Here is a 12,378-nt window from a genome sequence, read left to right as displayed (position 1 = left end):
TCTCTGGCTCTCTCCCTCACTCTGATCACCTGCAGAGTATGTGTCAGCTCATCTATATCTTTGATCCTGCATGCATAAACACGCCTGGCGAATTGACTTTGGTGAACAAAAATGTACGTATATGTCCTGCCCTGTGAGATGAACAAGAGGAAGAGTTTAAGTGAAATGAGCTGGTGCCATCTCATCGTATCTGTTTGCATTCAGGGATCAGAGGATGATTAATGAAAAGAGATGTTTTTGAATTACTCGACACAGACACAGTTAAAAACGCCTGCATAAGCATGCCAGGGTAGCAGGTGGTGAAAGCGTGTGATCAGTCTGTGATCTGTCAAAAGCAAAGGAGAACATCGCGAACATGGTTGTTGAGTGTCCTCAGTTCTAAACAGCGCTCCTCAGTACCAAGAGGGACCAAGGCATGATATATCTTTCCACCCTTGATCTGTGGTATAATATTTAGAAAACACAAGCTTTCCTTTGAATATACAAATAAGCCAAACAGTACAGAGTAGGCGTAAACAAAATGGTAGCTTATCATCTTAGTGCATATGCAAGATGAAATAATTGCCTCGCACAGTAAGGTCAGCATTTCCCAAAACCTTCATTTTGCATGGAAACAGCACAAAAACACAGTCTTCAAACATCTCCACCCTGTGAAGCCTCTCATAGCTCCTGTTTCAGTAACTTAAAACTGTTTATATATGGATGTAGAAATAGAAAAATATCCCTATACATGTACACAAGGCCTCTTCTATTTTTAAAGTTTGTTGTTGTTGTTGTTGTTGTTGTTTTTAACAAAGACAAATTAACCAAACCTTGCACTTTAAGACTGGGTTCACATTTTAAGGTTATAATGAACAGAACAGGGAGTTGACAATTGGGTAAGACAGGACCAAGCTGGTTGTTTTTCTTGCATTGTTGTCAATCCTCTGGCCCTCAGTACACTTTGTGCACTGTTTCCCTACTAATGAAGGGGTGTTGGGGCAAGTATACGCATGAATGGTGTTTCAGAGGTAACTACACATACTGATCGGCAAACAAGTGCAAATACAGTGTTTTGGTGGCAGACTGCCATCCCGCTCTGTAGAGCTCTGTGTGTCTTTGGGTCTGCTGCTGGCCTGCCCCTGGGCAGAGCCATGCTCTCCAAACACTGTGTGCCACACACACTCTTAACCTCCCTCTTGCGCTCTCATATTCCACCTCTGTTACTCCTCTTTTTCATGAATGTTTGTCTTCCCATCTTCTCATTCTCATTCGTCACTGCAGACTCAGGTTTATAAAGCCAACACTTGAAAATTCTCCCACCTGCAACCCCCCACCCCACTTATTTTTCTTGATGAAACAGCATACTCACATTTTTTTCAGTGGGTTTGTCACTTTGCCTAAGATCACAGCCAGGGAAGACATGCAGCGCCAGACACCACTGACACCTCCTCCACCTCCTTCTTCTTTGGTTTGTCAAAGCACTGCTACACGGACTGTAATCTCCCTTTCCCCCCTTCATGTACCCTATCTTTCTCCATTCCTCTCTCTCCTTCCCATCCCCAACCCTCTGTATTCTCCATCTCCCCCTCTTACTTTGTCTCACTGGCCACGTCAGTCACTAAATAAAAGACTAGATTAAAAGGCTGGATCGGAACAAGACAGGCTGTGAATGGGTGTCTCTTCCTGTCAGCCTGTCTGTCCCCAATATGTGAACCAATCCAGATGTTTTTACAGTTCAGTGAGACTTTATCGTCCTGAAGAAGAGGCTTCAGCTCTGCCTCTTTCGTGGGCAGAACAGTGCCATTTGTTTTCTGTGTGGAGTAGAGCAGAGGCAGCAGTATGCACAGAGTGAGAAGTGTGTGTGAAAAAAAATGTGTGTGTTTGTGGGAGGTTTGTTAAAAGCTGTATAAATTAATTGAAATAAACCGGAAAATTCAGTGTGCGTGACTGCAAACTACTTCTTTGGGCTTCTTTGTGTGTGCAGTCAGGGCTCTGGAAGGTCAAACGCCAAGTAGTGACCAACTGAAACTATAAAATTTATATATATATACACACACACACACACACCAACCAAAGTCACCCTCTGCTTTATGTAAAAGCAAAAAAACGGGACCTCATTTGTTCATTTATTTCCTTTTCACCGTCACCATCTCTTATTCTACTTTTTCCTCCTAGCATTTTCCTCTTTCCTCATCCTCTTCAGCATCATTTTGTACTGTTCTTCATATCAGATTCCCACAATCCTTTTTCCAGCTCCACTGTGTGTTCCCGTTAACAGCCGCAGCAGGAGAGGGATGTTGAACACAGGCTGGGGTCTAGGGGGCCACAGCTGCCCAATAACACCCTGATTTATCAACCTCCTCCAGCCAGCCTGCATGGAGATGCTGTTTTGCTCGCTTGCTTTGGTTGTTACTTACAGCCGACGAGGCAGGTTGTTTATATTTCTGCCTGTGCGTCCTAAGGATGTGTCGGGCGTAATGAAATGACTCCCCTCGCAATGTATCTGGCTTTCTTTGCAGAGGCTGAAGCCTGCCCGAGTATCTATCAGGCCTTTCTCCCTCTACCAGGATGTATTACTGACATAAGGAATGAAAGGATGACTGGTGATCTCTTATTGAAGTTTGTTTTTAGAAATCTCCACTGCTGCTGCTTGATAACAAGAGACAAAGCCTTTGTTTTTCCTTTGTTTTGGTGCATTTGTCCTTCAGATCGTCGTTGCTCAGCTTTTCACTGTATTTTTCACATCCTCAGTCTCTGTCCCTCTGTTCGTACGCCATGTGCACTTCCAGATGGAGACCAGATATTTTCACAGATCCCAGCAAAACAAATCAACAAGCTGATATCAATGAAGCTGAATTCTGAATTTAATGTTTCTCCCTCTCTCTTTTTGTCCCATCCCTCTTCCTACCTCTCTTCCTGCCTTTAGTCCAGTACCAGATGGAGATGATGCGTTCCTTGCGTCACGTCAACATTGACCATCTGCATGTGGGCTGGTACCAATCCACCTACTATGGCTCCTTTGTCAGCAGAGCACTCCTCGACTCCCAGTTCAGCTACCAGCATGCCATTGAAGAGTCAGTTGTTCTCATCTATGGTAAGAAGACCCACACAGTCTACTGGAGAGTGACTGTGATGAAGGATTTTTATCACTCATCAGGGGGCCACAGACATACACTGTTAAAATAAGTGTTAGAGAATATGTTTTTTTCTGCTTCGCAGGCTGAAACCTTCACATTGCCTTGCACAAGTTTCCACCTCTCTTAGAATTTTTTCCATTACAGGGTGTTTCAAACAGAAATTATCTGGTATTAATTTGGAGTTTTTTGACCATCTAACAGGAGCAATTCAAAAAGCAGACAGCAGTCTGTTGGATACTCAGGTTAACCGGAAGGCACAAGGTTGCACCAGATTCTAGTCTTCTTTTTAACAACTTTGTGAATCACTCAAAGCTTTGACTTTTGACCTCCCTTTGTCAAATTAGCATTTTGATCTTGAGGTTTGAAAGGATGTCTAAATTTGTTGTACCCACACTTTAGACACCACAGCTCTAAAGGTGTAAGGTAAAGATATCAGTCTCTCTTTTGCTTAGTGTTCTCTTTAAAATTGAAACCTGTGCCTATGAAATGCACTCAAGTAGCCATGACGGGTTCAACAGTCGGTCAGTACAGGTAATGGTCCAATGGATCTAATTTTAACAATCTGCCGCCATCTTTAGCAGAGACAGCTTTATTGACGAAGCCGTAAAAGAAGAAGAGGTCTGATCCGCTTCTTTATTGTTCACCTGCCACACAACCATTCAGCCATTCAAGACAACAATGAACGATGAAGGTTCATGCTGGTGGAAAAGGTTTTGAGTGAAGTTGTCCGGCCACAGTTTAGAGCTACACGGTGTCTCCACCAGTCGTCACCAAATCTGTTTAATCCTTCGTTAAAGGGGATAAAATAACTTCACAAAAAGGCATGCTGAGGTTCAGGAAACCAGGTCAGCATTTCTTTGGGTGCAGTGAATTTGAGCTGTTACAATTGAGCTGAAGAGGCATTTATAGTTCATCTTAATTTATATAAGCATCAAACAATTGCAAGTTAAATTTAGTTTCTGTGGTTCAAAAGCTTCCCAGAAATAGGACTGCCTCATAGAAGTTTTAAATATGCAGATGTGACTGACATGTAGAGAGTCTTGGTGAGAAGCTGGCGCTCCAGGTGTTGCGCAAGATTAGTTGAGGTTAAGACAGATGTTTAAAAAGCAGCTGTTCCATTTCAAGATAACTCTTTTTAGTATTTACATTCACATCATATCAAAGGTAATCTTTACAGCTTAAAGAAAAATGACAAAGAGTAGAATGGCTGCATAGAATGTCATTTTCTGCCCACTGCTATCAAAGCACACAGTAGTAGCGTAGAAGAGGGATGAGGACCTGCAAATAAGTACCTCTACATCAAATAGGACGAAGACCTGGTTCCAGTAACTCATCAATGGCAGCTGAAGAAAGCAGCATGTGCCACCGTGTCTCATGGAGGTGTAGCACATGTTTGTCTGCAGCAAATGAAAGGACAACAGCGTAGGAGGCGATGACATTCAGAAAACATGAAAAACACACAGGATTAACTAGGAGGCTGGAAGCTACTGACATGACACCTATGGACGTCATGTGTAAGCACCTGCCTCACAGTAAAAAGCTTTAAGAGCTGCCCGTAATTACCACAGCACAAATGCCATCCCAGATGGTGTTAGCTTTCTTTCAGATGACAGCAAATTAATGCTTGTCACTTTCAAAAGGCATGCATTTTACTCCTGTGTGTCTCACTAAATTTTATTTCATTCCCACCACCCTGCTCAAAGGGTTTGTTGAGTTCAGAGACAACAAATCAAACATTAAGTAATGATGTGCTTATTTCAGAATATGACATAAGTAATGTGGTTTTTCCAATACCAAAACAGCTTGTGTGTCTTGAAGTGCAGCTTTCACACCAGATTTGTCAATACAGACCAATTGTCCTGATCAAACAAAAAACTCCTTCTGCCCTGTAACATAGTCCACTTCTACAGATTCTGCAGAAAGATGCTGGATCTGTTAGTTGTATTGATCATGTGTCAGCTGCTGTGAATGCAGAATAATATTTGATACTAGAAGCAACCTCTTAAGTTATTGAGAGTAAAAACTTTGATCAGTTATTTACATTGAAACTGAGACTCACCAGAAAAAATGTAATTTGACTTTTCTTCATTATGTTAGAATTCAAAACATTACTGTGTAATTTCTAGTTGCACCGTTTCTGAGGGGGAATTTCTTATGTTGGTCTGAACAAACAGTCCCTCTACAAGATGCTAATTGGACTCTAGACAGTGCAGCTCTTATACAAGCAGGTTTTTGCCAAAGGTTATTTGCCAGCTGCTGGCTACACAGTTATGAAGGGTTGTCATAGTACCAGAATTTTAAACTTTGATACAATGCCGGTAAGAATCAATCAATATTGGTACCTGTTTGAATACCAAAGCAACAGAAAGCAAACTTTTCTGCAAGTGGAGTGGTTAGTTGTTATTTTGATTGCCAACTTGCACTTAGTACTGATCCAGGGAAACTCACTGAACACAGACCAATTGTGTTAGGTAATAAAAGGTCAAATAAATTTGATTTAAAAAAAAAATCATGTGTAAACAAAATAAAATAAAATCCACCATTAATACCATCAATAATCTAAAAGGTAGCACTCTTTTTATGTTTACAATCTCACAAATGTGGTCACTTTTTAGGCGTAGTCCTTGTACAGTGCTACAGAGCTTCCCGTCAACAGTCTGCTTGTTGTGACAAATACATATATTGGCACCAGCTGACATGGTTGTGTCACTTTTGCCCCCAGTCTGTCTGCCACAGGCATTAATGCAACATGAATGTGTATCTTTATATGATACCAATAGACACGTGGAATTACAAAGTAAGTAACAATGTCATGTGGACACCTGAAAAGTATTGATTGTTAGAGTACAGGAAATGTGTTCTGAGATTGCACCTGTCTTAATATGCAAACATTAAATACCCAAGTTCTATGAACCATAAATAAGATTTGTGTACAGCCAGAGTGGCACACAATCCTCTGTTGAAACAGCCCAGTGTTTATCCACTCACCTCAAGTCAGGACAGAGGCGGTAAACCAAAGTGTCTTTTTACAAACTGATGGGAGAAGCTGTGTGTTTCATGAATGTTTCCTCAGGACCTGTTTTTTTTAAGTCTCTTTCAGGGTTGTCATGTTCCCAGATCATACAAAACTATGACAGACAAATATTAATTTTAACCAGCTGAAGTATGAACTCCTCAATCTTGTGCTGCCATCCAGCCCAGCCACTGAGGCAGGAAGTCAGTCATCCTGCTCTTTCTCATTCTAAACGAGCTCTCCTGTTAATGTCAGTCAATAATGCAGCGCTTAATGGATCAAAGCACCTCAAAGGAATTGACGTTATCTCTGTTTAAAGTCAAAGGGAAAGAAAATTGATTTGGTTTTTGTTCCCCTCGTCATTAGCTCACAGGTCGTTTTAACGCCAAGGGACGAATCAGTCAAGTGACCAACCGCCGAGTTAATAGCTTCCGTCCAATGACAGGTTGGAATTAGAGGAGGTTGTTAAACCAATTGGCTAAAAATGTTTGCCTTAGAAACACTTTACTTTTATAGGGTGGACAATTGAAGAAGTAAGGATGGACTGGAACAGAGAAAACATGCTGCACCTTTAGCAGGCTGGGGACTTTCCATGCAACAGCAGCTTGGGTATTAAACATAATGAAATGCATGATTCAAACAGTATTTTATGTGTTCATTGTATGAAGCCATAGGCTTCTGTTTTTAGTGCTGGATGATATTTAAGCAGCATAAACCTTATTATAGGTTGTTTTTTTAATCTAACTGGAGTGCTCTGTTTATCTAGTTTGATAAATTTTGAAATCCTTAAACGACCAGAAGAAGATATAAAACCTTGTTTTAACCTCTTTTATACAATTTGTGCAAAATGAAAAAAAACTAAAATGAAAAACACATACAGACCAGCCTTCCCAGTCTGGAAGAATCACCTTCATTTCAAAATACCCATCATGCTCGACCATGCAAGATTTTAATTTAGTCACCAAGCCTCCAACAGTGAGGAGAGAGCTGTCTTAATCAAATGTGGCTGTCACCAGCCAGTCTCGGTGGAGATTGGCCAGCATGAATTGAGATTGGCTGCGCCTTGTTTGAGATCGGCTGTGCTCTGGGCAAATGGCTTTTCACAGTTGGCTTTTGGGAAGTGAATAAGTCACACTAAGATTTTTGGTAGACTGCAGTTTGCTGGCTGTCAGCCTTTCCAGCCTCAGCCACTAGAGCACTTTTTTTTTCTCTCTTTAGCAAGCAGCATAAACAGACAAGCAGGAAGTGAAATAGAATTCGACAGAGTTATTCCTCAGCCAGTCTAGGTGCTCTTTACGTTTTCAGCCTTTTTAAAAGTGTAACTTTACCCTTCACTTTGTTGAATAGATTTATTATAATAGAACCCCAGCTGTGGCACCATCCTCCTGCAGTGGACACAGCATTCACTCCTCCACTTCCTTTAATGCTTAGATTCTTTAGCGTGGAGAGTTTCTATGAGGAATACAATACCATTCAGGCTATATGACATAATCAGTTGGTTTCAACATATGACCTTATAAGTGTTATAGTTGCTCCTCTCCAGCTAAGACCTGCATAGTACGGAAAAAATAAGCAGTGTGTGATTGCATTGATCAGTATTGCTGTGTGAAAAGCTTGGCACGAGTGTTAAGTCAACTAAACAATTAGTCATCCTTGGAAGTTGGCATCAGAAATTGTTGGTAATATTAACTAATAATATTTGTATTATTCCCAGCCTGAAATGGCGCTCATGTCTTGTGTCTCAGCTGTTGCACACTGTGTCCAGTGGTAGGCGTTAGCTTCAATCCAAGTTTGACAGAACGCTGCCATCCCTCGAAAACTTTCAGCTGCTTAAGCTTGTGCCAGGATAGTGCATCACAGTTGCTGCGCAGTTCAACATTGGAATTGTGTGGATGCCACAGACTCATCTGTGGGTAGCTGATTGGTTGCTCAAACTTCTCACTGCATCAAAACATTGTAAAAGCACAGCTGTTATAACAAAGCCTCCAACTACTAGACAGAAATGAAGGAATACTGTGTAAAAAGGCACTGCTTGTCTTAAATCAATTCAGTTCTCATTTATTTTGAAAATTCAAACCTTGCAGTACCACAGTGTGAACACCTGAAATAGTCACATTACAATTTGTTGTGCAGCCCCATTCTTGAGATCTTCAACATATGTCAACTATTGAAACTTATCATTTCAGACTTCTTCCTATATTTGTATTTTGTTTCTGAAGACTTGAAACTGTGCTTAAGTGAATAATATAAAACTAACAGTGCAGTGTGATTAAAACTCTTGACATTTCTTTTATTTTAACTCCACTTATTAATTAGAATAACCAGCGGGAAACAAATGTGGTAGAAATGACTACCTGTTGTGAGAATCTGATGAGCAGAGCCTGAACACTGGATGTTTCAGCTTGCTCTGTTGTCCTTGAAGTTCTCTTGATCAAGGCACTTAACCTCCTGACATCTTCAGTGGGTGCTTAGAGACCAGTTTGACTGTGTGATACTGGAGCAAGACTTTCAGGTATGTTTTGTAATTTGGGATAAAGAAGGTACTGACTGCTTGGAATCAACAAGAAAGCCAGAAGGGACAGACAATTTTAGAAAGCCACATCAAAAACGTCTTTTGTTATTTTTTTTGTAAACTATGAAGTTGCGTGTGTGCCAGAATTGCTGTCTACTGAATTTGATGTTTTTCTTTTGTACTCTTATTTTTCATTCCCTTTCTCTCTTTTCATTGTAGATCCCATTAAGACAGCCCAAGGCTCTCTGTCCCTCAAGGCCTACAGGCTCACCCCCAAACTCATGGAGATCTGCAAAGAGAAGGACTTTACACCTGAGGGGTGAGTAAGCTCAGCACAAAGCACACAGCTAAAACACTATGGGTGAGTTTGATGATTGTATGCATAAAGGAAAGGTTAAGAAAGTAATTTTGGATATTTGCACAGTATATAAGGAAAATGGGTTCACATAGCTCACAGGAGAATCAAAATTTAAGCCTTTTTGCTCTTTTGGCTCCATTTATTCAATGGATGCAAATATTGGCTGGTGTGTCCACAGGGGAGCCATTTAGCTGGAGTTGGAGATTGATGCTGATCCTGATGATTTATCAGCCTGCTCTTGCCCGACAAACAAATGTACCGTGTTTACACTTTTTCTGACCCCAAGGCTTATTGTAATTGCTTTTAAATTGCAGCTAAAAAAATAAATGTAATGAGGAGGCCATTTTCCAGGCAGTTCAGTTTAGTCCAAGTGCACAATCTCATACATGCATAAACACATACATCTGTGTAACTGTGCAAACACTGAGGAAACAGAGTTATGAAGAAGTCCCAGCAGTATAAAATATTGCCATCCATTCAGAACATTTAGTTTTGCATTTTTAAATCCACTGAAAGTAAGTAGATTAGGAGGGATAAAGGAGAAATTAACTGCATCATTTCATTTTTGTCTCTTCCTTCTTCTATATTTCTCCACCTGTGTCTCTGTTGCCAGCCACTTGGTTATTGACCTAGTGTGCTTGGCCCAGAGTCAGGAACCTTCTCATTTCTGCAGCTTTTCATTAGTTCCTATGATTTATTACGGCTCCAATCTGTAGCTATCACTGTTCCCAATAAAGCTGTGATTGAAAGAGGGCAGCTCCAGGCAGGAAAGGACAATAGCACCACATAACAACAATCCTGTCCCGTGCTTTTATTTTCCAGATAGAATCTGAATATTAATCATGTGTCCTTTATTTTCTCCTAAAGATGCAAAACTTCAAAAGCGTTTCATTTCTCCCTCTCTTCATGATGTGCGGAAGAGGCAGTCTCTTTCATGTTGTGATATTTGATGTTAAGCTCGCATATATTGTGCATCTTTCCGAAATGAAAGGCTGACATGGACGAGTGCTGAATGGACCCGTCCTTTTGAACTGTCCTTCCAGTGTGCTGTGTGGATGGAGGCAGTGGTCAATAGCCTCCACTTCAGCACACAATATGAAGCATCAAATTAGTCAGCCTGTGGAGTCAACCTTTGGCTCCGTCCAGCGGGGCCATGCTTGGAAAGAGCATGGCATTAAGTGCGCCAAAGTCCAGTAGGGTTGGAGCAATTTGTCCTGCCTGGAAATGTGCTGGACTCCTATTTCCTCATAGGCATATTTTTTAGATGGCTCTGCAGGCATTTGAAAAGGTCATAATCTCCAGGAAATATTTGAAAGCACTGCAGACGGATAATTGTGCCAATATGTATAACAGACTGTATTTATATTACTATAGATTTTTCTTATAGACTGCAGTACGGCAATACTCCATACTGATTTTTCTTCTCCTCCTCGCTCACAGCCTGAGGCAGGAATGTCCTCTCGCTTCAGAGTTGTTCGTAAAGTTTGCCAAGAGTAAAGCTGTACTTTGAATTTCCATATTGCTCTATCACATTCAGATGATGTCTCGAGCCTTTATTCATCACTCTGACAAGCATTACATAAACATCTTTGTTTTCTGGTACAGTGCACACAGGGAATTAATGCAGAAAGCTTATTGATCCCTTAACAGACAAGACCCCTCTAACAAGCTAACATTAGACATATACAGACATTAGTTTGTAGCTGTGTCATGCCCTGTGAACAAGTGACAGGCTGAACCAAGGCAGTCAGTCAATGCTATTGGATTTATGTGAGACATTAAGCAAAGTTTGAAGTTCCATTTTGTGTTAACAGGCCCATGTCAGAGAGAGGGAGGGAGGGATGGAGGGAGGGAGATGAAGCTTTCAGCTCCCGGGGAACAAGAAGAGGTGGTTTAAAATTGGTCGATGCATTGCACACTTTTCAGCAGAGCCAATAAAAAAGTCATTGAGGCTTCTGAATCTGAAAATGCTGAGGTTTGGCAATACAAACAGTTGCTTGTGTCACATGCTGTCAGATATGTAGATACACATTGCACCAATGCACAGGCCACATTATGGTGACATAATTCTCTATGTTCAGTTCCATTTGAGGAAAACAACATGTGAAGTGGTTAGACCTGCAGTAAGATGCATCACTTTGCAGGAAGTGTCATAGACTAATGCTAAGTGGTAATTAACAGATATAAAACTAGATAAAAGTTCACAGAGGCCACTGAGTCTGCAAGCAAAAGCAAATGAAACAGTCACCACTGGTGTTATTTGCTGGTTAATTATAACTCCTTCAGGAGTCAGGCAGATTGCTGCTTAAGAGTGTAAAGCAATGCAATTCCCACTTTATGATAATATGATATAGTCATGAGTTACATTAAGCAACTAACAGATACTGGCATACAGAACTTCAGATAGAATAACCTCTCTTACACTGCATAAAAATCTCTGTTCTTAGATTAAAACTTTCTTTTTGCAGCGGGCTCATTTTCGCTTTCATTTTTATATTCTGTTATATATTAAGGAAAGAGATTCTTTCAGGTTTATGTTGAATTCCAGATTTTCCAACCTGAAGATGTGACCTGTGAATCATACACATCATGGATTTCTGTAATAAAGCTGGAGTGAGGGGGATAATACGCTGCATAGTGAAGTGAGGAGGATTTCAAGACATCTGCAGGCTAAATGTGATATTCATGCTAATGTACAGCAGGGAACCATGTTGGCTGTATGCGCTCATGAGCAGACTGTGCATGTGCTTCAAAGTACAATAGTCCATTAGCTGCTTGCCAAGAGTACAGCCAGAGACGACATCCTAATAATTATAATCTCCTTGAGATTAGTCTTTAGTTTCTGCATAACAAAACGGCAACCAGCTTCAATGTCACCAAGGCCCAGAACTCAGCAGCTTCATTTCAGCATCTCTCTTTGTCTCCCTCTCTCTTTACCACCCTCTGGTATTTCAAAAATAAGTCTCTATTTGAAAAAAAGGACCATTATCACTACTGCTTGAGTGCTAAGTATGATCAAGAATTTATTACTGGAGCTGTTTGTGCTTTTTGTCGGATGCGTATCACAGTCCTTGTATTCAATGTAAGTGCTTACACAAGTGAGCTGTCACCTTTTCATAGAGAAAACAACATAAACATCACTATGAAATGACAGTATATTGAAGTACTTGAAAGCAAACATAGAAATGACTCCAGGATTTGATTTGATTTGACATAGAACAGGGCACAGTTGTTGAATTTGATTTCATCTCTTTAAAATATGTATTTTTACTATTTTTTGTGATATTATTTCTCCTTTTCTCCAATAGAATAACTTAACATAGGTTTTTAACAAGGTTCTATCCTAATCATAGATAGTGCAATAAAACTCAGATTT

General features: G+C 40.5%; 1 protein-coding gene across 1 annotated transcript in view; it reads left to right on the top strand.

Annotated features, from left to right (window-relative positions):
* LOC141800850 (eukaryotic translation initiation factor 3 subunit H) overlaps positions 1-12,378 on the top strand; it is a 75,327-nt gene that overhangs the window by 41,188 nt on the left and 21,761 nt on the right. Inside the window, exons 3-4 of the mRNA XM_074683675.1 lie at positions 2,909-3,076; positions 8,864-8,963. Of these exons, the coding sequence (XP_074539776.1) occupies positions 2,909-3,076; positions 8,864-8,963 (268 nt within the window). The remainder of the gene's footprint in view (positions 1-2,908; positions 3,077-8,863; positions 8,964-12,378) is intronic.

Source organism: Halichoeres trimaculatus, unplaced genomic scaffold (genome assembly GCF_033239565.1).
Source record: "Halichoeres trimaculatus isolate MK-OKI-2021-1 unplaced genomic scaffold, fHalTri1.1 fHalTri1_scaffold_12, whole genome shotgun sequence".
Taxonomy (NCBI): domain Eukaryota; kingdom Metazoa; phylum Chordata; class Actinopteri; order Labriformes; family Labridae; genus Halichoeres; species Halichoeres trimaculatus.
The sequence above is the reverse complement of the archived record's forward strand: the minus strand, read 5'-3'. Positions and strand labels throughout refer to the sequence as shown.